Source organism: Eretmochelys imbricata, chromosome 9, assembly GCF_965152235.1.
Source record: "Eretmochelys imbricata isolate rEreImb1 chromosome 9, rEreImb1.hap1, whole genome shotgun sequence".
Classification (NCBI taxonomy): Eukaryota; Metazoa; Chordata; order Testudines; family Cheloniidae; genus Eretmochelys; species Eretmochelys imbricata.
In genome coordinates this window covers 49,370,284-49,382,769 of record NC_135580.1, presented here as the reverse complement: position 1 = coordinate 49,382,769, position 12,486 = coordinate 49,370,284, and the positions used below count along the sequence as shown (strand labels likewise).

At 46.6% G+C, this 12,486-nt stretch overlaps 1 protein-coding gene across 2 annotated transcripts in view; it reads left to right on the top strand.

Annotated features, from left to right (window-relative positions):
• Nucleotides 1-7,615: 7,615 nt before the first annotated feature.
• Nucleotides 7,616-12,486, top strand: part of C9H3orf70 (chromosome 9 C3orf70 homolog) — a 70,234-nt gene continuing 65,363 nt past the window's right edge. For both annotated transcript variants that reach the window (XR_013347041.1, XM_077825654.1), the window contains exon 1: nt 7,616-7,871. Coding sequence is in view for 1 of the 2 variants with exons in the window: in XM_077825654.1 (XP_077681780.1) it covers nt 7,697-7,871 (175 nt within the window). In the remaining variant the exon portion in view is untranslated. The remainder of the gene's footprint in view (nt 7,872-12,486) is intronic.

The following is a 12,486-nucleotide window of genomic DNA, read 5'->3' as shown; positions in this document are numbered from 1 at the left end:
CAAGCACAATAGAACGACTGTACAAACCTTTTCTGAAGAGCCTAAACATTGGTCCTGGTCAAGAAACTACAGCCAAGATTTTCAAAATCAGCATGTAAAGATAGACTCCTAGGACATTTTCAAAAGTCCTGAGCATTCCGCAGCTCCAATTTTATTTTATTTGGATTCCTGTGCCACACCCATCACCATGGTCTGAACACTACCAGCAATACGTTGAGAGATATAACTAGCATCTGCCATCTGTGTGGTTCTTTCTTCCTGTCCTCACATGGAAGAGACTGTAAGGATTTTTTAAATTTAATTACATTTTATTTTGTGTGCCCTGTGAACTAGCAAAAGGCAGGCTGAAGATGAGTGTCCTGCACCTGAAATGGAAGGTGCTGAGGTTTGTGGAGTTTCTTAGGATTGGTCTGTATTACAAAATTAGGTCAACGTAAGCCGCCTTGTATTGACCTAATTGTGCATGTGTCTACACTTAAATTTATCTCCCATTGATGTAAGTGCCCCATTACATGCCATAGTAACACCACCTCCTCATGTGGCATTGAGCCATGGTTGACGTACAGAGGTTGACGCAGCGCAAGTGTAGACATTGCATTACGTATCTCTGCACTAACAGTCCTCCAGCAGCTGTCCCTCAGTACCTGATACTGACTGCTCTGGTCACAACTGTGAGCTCTGCTGCCCAGAAGTTATGTAGACCAAAGCCCACCTCCCCCCACCTTTAAAACCTCCACAAATTTTTGAAAGGCCTTTTCCTGGTTGTCCAGCTTGGTGAGCACACCTCTATCTGCTCTCCATTGTTGTGCATAGCTGACCGTGCTGGCTACATGTTCCAGACACACTCCTGCTTGGAGTAGACGGGAGAAATTGGGTATCCCGAGCCGGTGGGGAGAAGAGGCTGTGCAGGAACAGCTTCGAACCAGCCGTAAAAATATCAACATCTACGAGCGGATTGCTTGGAGGATGCAGTGGAAGGGTTACACCAAGGACCTGCAGCAGTGCTGTGTGAAAGCCAAGAAATTGTAGCAGGCGTACCAGAAGGCCAGGGAGACCGACAGTCAATCTGGTGCAGAGCCACAGACCTGCCTCTTTTACAAAGACTGCATGCCAGACTTGGAGGAGACACCACCAGCAGCCCACACGCCGCTGTGGATATCTCCAAGGAGCCCAAGTCACAGGCCCCTGCTCTGAACAGTGAGGAGGAGGAGTATGGGGGACAGGTGACCAGGGGATCCAGCTGCGCAGTTAGCCAGGACCTGTTTTTGACTCCAGCATAGTCCAGTCGGTGCTGGTAGTCAAGCACGGGTGAGCCTGATGCAGAGGAAGGATCCTCAGATAAATCTCTAAATAAATTTTCCATTACAGGGATGGCACCCCCAAATTAGCAGGACACAGCTTTCAACTTTTCATTTATTTAGAAGATAGAGTGGTAAAACCAAGAGAGGTAGAATTGCTATCTGCTCCTCATTCCCCTCTGGAGTTATGCAGAGGGGGCCATGCGGAGCAGTGTGTTATGTAACAGAGATGTCCCTTGACTCCTCCTGAGAGATCTCAATGGAACATCATGGAGATACCCTGCAATCCTCTCCCGAAAATTTCTAGCCTTGCTATGGAGAGCTCCATTGTGCCTGAGGAACAGAGGTGTCACATACATTACTGGTTCTGCACTTTCCCTCCCCTTCTTCTCATGCACACACCCTCAATTTCAGCGTGTGTGTACACATGCATGCGAGTCAATGCAGACCCAAAAGGACCATTCTTACCCTCTAGTCTGACCTGCTACATAACAAGGCCATGAAAAGTTCTTACACTGAGCCCACCAAATATAGCCCTGTACTTGCTGAGTGTATCTTTTAGAGAAACATCCAATCTTGATTTAAATACTCCAGTCATGGAGAATCCACCACATCTCTTGGTAGTTTGTTTGGTTAGTAATCCACAATAACCCCTAAGACTCTTCCACAAAGTCTCTGCTTTCTAGGATACAATTCCCCATCCTGTAAGTATACACAACGTTTTAACCTGCCTTTTAAAATGCAAGCTGTTTAGTTGAGCGCAGACTACCAAGCAATCCAGATCACTCTGACCTGTCTTGATTGTTATTTGTCACTTGCTACCAATCTTTGTGTCACTTGAAAACTATCTGCAATGATTTTATATTTTCTTCCAGATATTGACAGAAATCTGACCAGATAGGGTGAGTTTATGGGGATGTCAGTTAATATGTTATGGTGGGAGCAAGGGCAGCTTCATCCACAGAAACCCTGCAACAGGGGCTCCTGTCTCACAGGGTTGGGGCCCAGTTCCCCACTCTGGGTGATGCAACCTGGTGCAGGGGTTGAAGCTGCTGCTGCGGGGAGAGTGCAGGGCAGGATCACTCTCCAGCCTCCCCCACAGGGCCTCCCATCCTCACCAGGTCAGGATTAGGGTTGCAGTGTGCGGGCAGAAGGTGCTGTTGCGGGCATTTAGTGGCGATGAGCAAGAGGTGATGCCCGCAGAGCAGGAATGCACCCATTGAAATGGGAGGCTGCATCCGCCACTGAGTTTTAGTCACCAGATGGTTACAAGTTTTTCTCTTAGAATGGGAGCCCTGTTCAGTCTTTGAAGACAGGCTGCATTGTTGTTAGTTTTGTCGGGTAGTTTCTTTTTGGGGAACTGTTGAAAGTAGTGTGCTAGGTTGCTCTTTGCCTTAATCTCTTTGATTTGTACAGAGTTTTGGGGCATTGTTGCTCCCTGGGAACTGGGCATTGGTGTTTTGGCTGAGATTTCAGAAAGAGGGATTTGCCTGGGTGTTGTTTGACCAACTCCGTTCAAGGACTGGGGTATATAGTGCAAAAACAAGTTACACAAAGAAAATAATGACAGGTTTCAGAGTAACAGCCGTGTTAGTCTGTATTCGCAAAAAGAAAAGGAGTACTTGTGGCACCTTAGAGACTAACCAATTTATTTGAGCATAAGCTTTCATGAGCTACAGCTCACTTCATTGGATGCATACTCCACAGTATGCACGAAAGCTTATGCTCAAATAAATTGGTTAGTCTCTAAGGTGCCACAAGTACTCCTTTTCTTTTTACTAAGAAAATACACAGACTGTGGCAGTGATTTCTCCTCCAATGGCAAGCCAACTTGCAACCTGCCACCGCTCAGCAGAGGAGCCTTAAAAAAAATGTACTTGCAAATTCAGCAAATTTAATAGGGAAACCAGTTCAACACATGAATATGGAACCAGACAATGCCATTTTTACCATTACTTTTCAAGGGAGAAGCAGACTTTAACTTCACCTTAAAGAAAATTTGTGGTTGGAATATTAAGAACTTTCAGGTCATTAATGAACAAGCAAATATTCTGTACACAAATTCCTTTGCAAACTTAAAGAGCTTAGAACTACAAGCAATACTCTGAGAAAGTCATATTTTAACTTGTTTTGACAGTCTACGGATGTATCACATGAAAAATACATATGAGAAAATAGTGTTTCTGCATAAAACAGAGTTAAACAAGAAATAAAAATATGCAGTTAATACAGTTCTGTCCCTTATTTTTCTGAGCCACTGCTTGCAAGACACTACAGTGTATATATCACTGTTTCAAGGGTGTCTCTCCAAAGGGAAAAACATCCTGCTAAATAAATAGATCTGTACATGGGTATTGGTAGAAATATTAAACATATATTCTAGAGAGAAAAGAAAATACAAAATTTATATAATATCTAGATTGATACAGATATACTGGTAAATAACAAAAAGGACAGGGAAGTCTTACAGAGCGATCTGGATCGCTTGGTAACCTGGGCCCATTCAAACAAAATGCATGTTAATTGCCCAATACAGAGTTATACACATACGAACACGGAATTCTGGCCATGCCTACAGAATGGGGGACTGCACCCTGGAAAGCAGAGACTTCAAAAAGGATCTATGGGTTACAGTGGTCAAACGATTTGAGTTTCTAGTGCCATGCTGTGACAAAAAGTGCTAATGCAGTCCATGGATGTAGAAAGAGAACAGTAGTGAGTAGGACTAGGGAGGTGATTTTACCTCTGTGTACGGCATTGGTGAGACTGATATGGGAATACTGCATCCAGGTCTGGGGTCCATATGTTAAAAAGTATGTTGAAAAATTGAAGAGGGTGCAGGAAAGAGCCACAAAACTGTGCAACTTCCAGACCTTAACATGTTTGCATTTCTTTTAAGTGTAACCATAATTCTATGTTTCCTGGTTTTATAATGCTTCATTTTGCTATAACTGCTGTATCCCAGTAACATTTTTGCCCTTAAGTTATTGATATATAGTCTCGCCTTAAGACAGAGTTAAAATAGTTTTTTTCTGGGTGTTTAATAATCAACTGAATATTTGCTGGGGACAATTTGAACAATCTATAAACTCAAATATATTAGTGAAAGCTATTCATCAAATGATTCTGAACATCTAATAAAAATTATATTTGCAGACAATTCATGAACAGAATAAAAGGCTAAATTGACCAAATAAACTGTTTGATCAGCTCTATCAATAGTCCATTTTACTGGAGCAGTCCTCAGACCCAGGATTCTAACAACTCAAAAATATGCTGATGACTTGATTATACTCTTGTCAATGCAAAACTGTCTATAAAGGAGTTTATTCCCACCAGAAGCACACTACAAGACATAGGCTCTAGAGGTCATCCTACGAAAGAATGAAATCATAATTAAACAAAACAAGAAAACCCCAGCCCAAATTAAAATGTTATTTTGGAAGCAGAGATACTGAAGTGTTATATACCTAGCCCTGATAATAAATATCACAAAAAATGTCAAGCTAGCTATGAAAACATTAGAAGAGGAAAGGCAAGGACGTCTTAAACTATTTGAAAATAAAATCTGGATAAATAAAATCCAATTACTCTACTACAAAACTATTCACTAGTATAATTCTGCCACTTAGGTGCAAAGTCTGGGGCCAAATCTTAACAGTTAATTGCACTTATCAGAAGAAATCAGCACTGGTGACCCTAACCCTACCATTCTGCAAACAAATGTGTTTACAGACCAGAACTCACCCAGCAATGGCTGTAAGAGCAGAACTAGAACTAATTAACACCACCACATATTAAATTTCCACTACTATATGAACTAAAGCATAATATACTCTTTCCATAACATATCTACACTGCAATATATACCCTCAGCTGGCCCGTCTGAGCTGGCCCGGGCTCATGGGGCTTGGGCTAAGGCAGGGGTTCTCACCCTTTTCTTGCTGAGACTCCTCCTCAACATGCTATAAAAATGCCAGGGCCTGGTGGGAGAGGGGAAAGCGCAGGGCTCCGGGCCAGAGGTGGCAGACCCTAGGGCATAGGCATAGATTTACTTCTCTTTGTGGGGGCGCAAGGGCTGGTGGGGCTTGAGCCAGCTCCGCACACAGGTTCCAGTGAGAGAACACCACCTCCACCCTCTGACTCACTCAGTAGGCCACTCAGCCTGTCTAGGCTGTGGGGGGATGCAACCAAAAAATATAACTCAAAGCGGGGACTCAGTTCAAGTTTGAAAACCACTCAGGGTGCAAGAAGGGGATAGCTAGGGGTTGTGTGTGGGCAGGGGAGTAGCTCAGGGTGCAGGAAGCAGGTATTTAGGGGCTGTGTATGGGGGGGGGCTCCCAGCTTCAGCGGGGGGAACGCTGGGGCTCCAAACTTCAGGCTCCCAGCTTCAGCCCCCCGCTGCCCCTGGCTTGGGGGGGAGGTTTGCCAGCTTCAGCCCCACGTCGCTCCTGGCTGGGGGGGCACTGCCAGCTTCAGCCTGCGCCGCTCCCAGCTGGTGGGAGGCCTGCCAGCTTCAGCCCCACACTGCTCCCAACTGTGCGGGGGAAGGGCTGCCGGCTTCAGCCCTGCACCAATTCCAGCTGGAGTGGGAGGGCCACCAGCTTTACCCTGCGCTGCTCTTGGCTACAGCGCTGAGGCTTCAGCCGTGGGGCTCCATGGCCCCGTTGAAAGGGCTCATGGACCCCCAGGGGGCTGCAGACCCCTTGTTGAGAACTGCTGGGCTAAGGGCCTGTTTAATTGCAGTGTAGATGTTTGGCCTTGGACTGGAGCCTGAGCTCTGGGATGGTGGGGGTGGGAAAAGGAGGGTCACCATGAGACAGTCAGCCGACATGGGCCCGTTGTGGGTTTTTAATAAATAAAGTGCTTCAAAACCAAAAATGACAACTAAGGGAAGATATGCTGTTTCTAGGCATCAACATCACTACAGCACTGAGAAGTGGGGTCTAGGGAAACAAGCTCGCCCCAAACTGAATACTGAAAACATCAGACAAAACCCAAAACCTCTATACAAATCGTGGAAGGGAAGAACAGATGAGAAAAAAGGCAGACTTTTAATAGATCCCTACATACAACTCTCAAGCAACTCACTGCAGTGAGATCAGGAAAACAAGGTGGACTGTTCCCAAATACAGAATCAGTGATCACAAACTGAGAACCACAAAGCACAATGCAAACCCAAAGAGGAATGACTGTGTAACCACCATAAGAGAAGAAACTGAAATGGAAAGACATTTTCTACTCCAGAGTCCACAAGATGAAGTAGTGTGCCAGTGATATTTTCTCAAGTTACCAGAAACAAATATATAAAAATAATAAATAACACTTGGCTCTGAAGTGAATGAAAAAAGCTCTCATTCTAGGGAAAAATAAGGTGAGAGGAGAAATAGTGTCATATAATTTGCCACCAAATCAGACATATTAATGGCAAATGTCTACAAGGGACTAAACCCCCAAACATTGCTGTGATGACCTACCCTGGGCAGATGCTGAATTACCTCTGCCAGAGACCTCAGTTGCCTGGGTTTTTGTACACGTTGCCAGCACTGCTGTCTTGTCATCCCAGCAGATCATTCTGATTATGAATTTGTTGGAGGAAAGGGGGCTGCTAGGGAGCAGGAGCAGTGTCTCTGCAGTGGGGAGGTGCACAGAGGTGTGTGCGTGGGGGGAGGGAGGGATGCTGTTCAGCTGTACAAGGAGGTGTGGGGGGTAGGGGGTGCGTGGGGCCAGGGATAGGCCACTCAGCAGCTGGTTACATAGCAAACCGTCCCTGACTCAGCAATGGAGTATCCTTGCCAGAGGGACAAAGGGATGCGGATCACCCGAGCCCCGCACAGGGCACATCCTGGCCGCCCGGCTCTCAGCTTAACACACATTAGTGACTTGATAGGGGATGGGGGGCAGTGTCTCCCAGCTGTGTATATGGGGGGAAAGCCGCTGTGGCGGGGAGTGGCAGAGTGGCAGCTGTGTGTGTGTGGGGACGACAGGGATTCGGGGGGAGGCGGAGGCAGAGTCTGGGCAAGCTGTGGGGAGGGGGGCTGACCAGACAACCCAGCTGTGGGGGAACTGCTGTGTTGGGAGTGGGAGCAGGGTTGCTTTGGCGCGGGATCAGAGGCTGCCCAGCCTTGACCAGGGTCGGGGGTCGCTGGAGCCCCCGGGATAGGGCCGGAGACCTGCAGCCTACGGCCCCTGCGCCGGCTCCAGAGCGCCGCAGCCCCGCCCCGCACTGGCCGGCCGGCCGGCCGGGGGAGGCGCCTGCTGGTCGGGCCCCCGCGCGGCGGGGCGGGCGCTGGGCGGAGCCGGGCGGGCTGGCCGGGCCCTGCCCGCGGCGCTCGCTGCCCTGTGGCGCGGGGGACGCTCCCCGCTGGCGGCTCGGCTCAGCCCGGCTCGGCGGCGCCATGAGCGGGGCGGCGGCCGGGAAGAGCGAGAAGCGGGACGAGGCTCAGGCGCTGGCCCGCAGCTGCGCGGGGAGACCCGACTTCCAGCCCTGCGCCGGGCGCCCGCTCTGCGCCACCCACAGCCACGGCCGCTGCTTCCGCCTGCACTGGTGCTGCCACCTGGGCTGGTGCCACTGTGAGTGCGGGCGGCCGGGGTCGGAGCTGGGGGCGTTGGCAGGGGAGGGGGCGCGGGGTCGGAGCTGGCCGGGCGCGGGGCCGGGTCGGAGCTGGGACTAAGGGCGTGGGGGTGCAGGGTTTCTGTCAGATGCAGGGTTTACAGTTTAGTCCAGTGGCTCTCAGCATCCCTTGCTGTACACATTAGTCCAGCGCCACTGGCGGGGTGCGAGCGTGGCTGGCGTGGGGCTGGTGAGGGGGTTGTCCAGGGAGGGGGCTATTACGGGGTGGGGGGTTGGCCAGGGAGGAAGCCAGAGTGGTGCTGGCTTGTGGGAAGGGGCTGCCTGGGTTGGAGCAGGGCTGTCATGCGAAGGTTGGCCAGGGAGGGGGCCATGGCCAGAGCGGGGATGGCATGGGGTGGAGGAGAAGGTTGACTGGGGAAGGGGGCTGGGACTGGAGTTGGGGTGGGATTGGGTTGGGCTGGGCTGGGCTGGGCTCAGAGTGGGGCCGGGGTGGGGTTTGGCTGGGGGAAGGGGGTCCGGGCTGGCGTAGGATGGGGTTGGCCAGTGCAGGATCAGAGCAGGGCACGGGCTGGGGCTGGCCTTGACCCTGCTGCTGATCCAGGCAGGGGAGGCTGTGGAGGTAGGTATTGGCTGTGCCCTACTGTAGCATGGGCTTTGTGCCCTTCCCTGATCTGGCTGAGCCCGCTCGGCTCTGGTGGTGGCCATGAGTGAAAAGGCAGTTGCTGGTCTGTGGTCCTTGTCCTCTTGACACCATGGTGCTGTGCAAGTGATGCCCGGGGTGGTGCCTGCGTGTTCTGGACAAGGACTTTGGCCCAGCCACTGAAGACCCTGATCAGAGAATCAAGCCTAGATTTTAAAACAGAGCCTGGTGCAGACTGGGACTGAGCTGTGCGAGTTAGTCAGTGTGGTGTGTGTGTGTGGAATTGAGGTAGCCACCCCTCTGCTAAAAGCTTGGGGAGCAAGCAGCATACCCCTATAGCTGTCCCTCTTCTTTGTATCATGCGCTCCGCCTGCTTCAATCTGCTTCAACAACTGCCTTTCTCAATTCACTGTTTGAATTCAGCAGTTGAAACTGGAAATAAGATTTTTTTAAATGGTGAGTGTAATTAACGAGTAGAACAGATTTCTTATAGGCGTGTAAATTCTCCATCATTTGGAGTTCTTAAATCAAGGCTGGGTGTCTTTCTAAAAGACATGCTGTAGTTCAAAAGTGGGTTGTTGGTCTAGAATCGATGCAGGAATTGTGGGGTAAAATTCTGTGGCTAGTGGAGGTTGGACTTCTGGTCTTAAAATTCATTAAATGTACAAATACTTATACAGTGAAAGCATTGATCAGTGAGGCTTAGAGTTCATGTACATCACTATTGAGTCTTTGTGCTATTTAAGGATCTCCACCTTAACTTGATATAAAATGGGAATTAAGACGAGATAAATGCTTTCCATAGTTAGGTTTCCAAAAAATGAACATCTTGGTTTGAGCTTATTCATGCTTCCTTTAATTGTAAAGTTTTTGGTATTCCAAGGATACATTTTTGGGGGAATTGCATTTTTAGGTATGGTAATGACGAGACATTCTGTCAGTAACACCGACTGTATAGAAGAAAATGGATAACATTTGTGTCATATTACTTTTTTTCACTTCCCTCACCTTTTTACTGGTATAGTTAGTGAGTTTTTCAGTAAAATTTGCATCTGTCTGAGGCTGGTCAAAAAGTAAATTTCATCAGTATGCTATGACCATTTGTTTATTTTTTTAACTTTTTATTAGGGCAAAGTTACAATAAAAAGTTAACATTACTTATGAAGTCTCAGGTTAATGTTCCAAGAACCTGGCTAATGATTTTGGCTTGCTGACTGGGGAGCCCTCCTCCTCTGAGTACGATAGAAAGGGAGACCAAATTTGTCAATACCTGTGCTCTCTTTGGTGCATCTCTTGTGTACATAAGTGGTGTGAAAACTTTTCTATTACAAGGACAGTCCATATTTTACTGTACCACAGTATGTTAGGAGGAGGGGCAGGTCACACATGTTCAGTAATGTGCAATAGAGTTTAGCTGGTAATAATAATAATAATAAGTAATAAAATGAAAAGGAGTACTGTAGCTCACGAAAGCTTATGCTCAAATAAATTGGTTAGTCTCTAAGGTGCCACCAGTACTCCTTTTCTTTTTGCGAATACAGACTAACACGGCTGCTACTCTGAAACCTGTCATTATGCAATTAATAAAATGTTATCTTTAAAATGCAGATTTTTTTATTGGCTCATTAAGTAAGCAGGTCAGGGGATCTCTAGGAAATAGGCATTTTGTCATAAGATGAATCTCTCTAATAATTTCAGGTTTTCCTCCTCAAAACATTTAATTCCTGGACATAACCATCACATATGCAAGCACATTTCCCCCCAGCCTCCAATCAAGCATCTCGCTAGAAGCAAAAATATGATGGATCTTAACTGGAGTCACCATCAGGGCCACACAGAGGTTTTGGGAACCTGGGACAAAATCTGAAACTGAGGGCCCCTCACCCTTTAAAAAAAAAAATTACCATGTAGATGAAAGAGTTTAAGAAGAGGGGAGGAGTCTGAGGGGCACAGAGTAGGCCCAGGCCTGTGGAGTCTCTTCCCTCCCTGCTGGGATGGGGGGCCAGGGAGGGTGGGTGGGGTCAGAGAGGACCCAAGCCTGTGGGGATGCTGCCCACCCTGCTGGGATTGTGGGTCTTTGCCTTGTGTGTGGCCAGAGGCTGCTCTTGGTCCTGTTTTTCCCTGAGCTCCAGCCCCACTGCTGGTGGGAGCAGTATCCCCAACTCTACTTCTGTATCCGGGCTCTTGGCCTGGCAGATTTTATTGCACCAGGTCCCAAGGCAGCCAGTGGTTGCAGTGGTGAGATCTGGGCTAAACGTGAGTGTCAGGTCACAATGCCTCTGGCTCAAATTTGGCCTAGAGACCGCTTTGGCATTTCGGGGGGCAGGAGCAAACTGCCCCTTTTGCCCAACTCCAGATGGTCCTGGTTACCATTTATTTATCTTGAGCCAGAAAAGTTGCTTTCCCAGTTCTGTTTTTTTATACTCTCAACCAGCCTTGCAAATAGATTGTTTTCCATCTACAGGGAATAAAATATGTTCATATCCCAGCTTATGCTATTAAAGAAAACTTTTGTGTATTACAGGAAGATTCACCGTAGTTGTTTTCCTTTATCTTACAACTTTTTTTTTTCTTTGTATTTTTGTGCAAATGCATTTTTAAAGCTCCTCCTTCCTCCTAAAATACTAATGGGATCAGTCTATTGATCACAGTAAAACTGTTTCTCTTTATGAGACTCTATCTTATCAGAAAAACATAGCTGGGTTTCAGGCTGACAGCATGAAAGATTGTTTTTTCTTACAGTGGTTGTGCCCGTGAGGGTTGATAAATTGCTGCATAAAACACTTAGCGTTTTATCTCTCGCACTGTTCAAGCTGCAGGTTTTGTGTAAAGGGAGGAGCAAAAAGTGACAATCCTGAAAAGTATATATGATGGCTCAAGAAAGTGGAAGTCTTTCTATAAACAAAATTTAAATTTAAAACTTGGTTTTGGAAATCCAGATGTATCACTTTTGACAAACAATACTTTTTTTTTTTCTGACTGTATAGTTATACATGTTCAATGATTACTATACAGTTAATCTCTTCCTCCTGGTCTCAAGTGGGCCTATCCCGTTTTATATTGTATCAATGGTATTGACATTGGGTGAGGGACTGAGCCAAGGTTTTGAGTTTTTTCAGTCTCCCTTCTGACCTGCTCTTGATTTTGGAAACTCAGTATCATCCTTCATATTAAGTATAACCAAACATAATGCTGGAAGAAGTCTGTGTATAGGTCCCCTTGACTATAGCCCCAAGGAATTATGTTTTGACTAGTTTGTGCAGGTGTGTTTGCTGTCACAATATTCCTATTACAGATCTAGGCTAGTGGAATTGACCTTTTGCTAAATGTGTCAAGTGTTCCTCAGTAGAGCTGGGTGAATTTTTTTTGGTGAATAGTAAATTTGCCGGAAAATGCAGTTTCAGGGTGACCGAAGCTTATTTGCAGATTTGGTAAAGCGTTTCAGCTAAAGAGAAAACGAGGATTTTTTTTTCAAAAACGTCAAAAGAAGATTGTACATCTTCAAAACAAACCACTTCAACATTTTGTTTTGAAAACCTTAACAAAATTTTTTTGATTTTTCATTTTGGCAAGAAAAACAGAAGAAAATGAGTTTTGGTTCTAAACAAACCAAGTCTTGGGTTTTTTTGGGGTGTGTGAGGGTGGTTGGCCATCAAACCAAAACATTAATTATTTGTGCAGCTGTAATTATCATCCTCTTCTAGCCTACCTTCCCCCTTCATGATTTCTTCAAGTCTTTTCCAATCTAGTTCATATTTTCACTTGCTTTGAATGCTTCACCTTTTCCTGTCTGTAATTCTGCTCATTAGCTTTCTTTTTTTCCTCTGGAGTAGGAATACTTTTTATATTTAGTGGTATTTAAACACTGCTATGTGAAAATAGAGTGTTGAGCACTTTTGGGTTGGGAATATAAGAACAGCCATACTGGGTCAGACCAAAGGTCCATCTAGCCCAGTATCCTGTCTTCTGAAGTG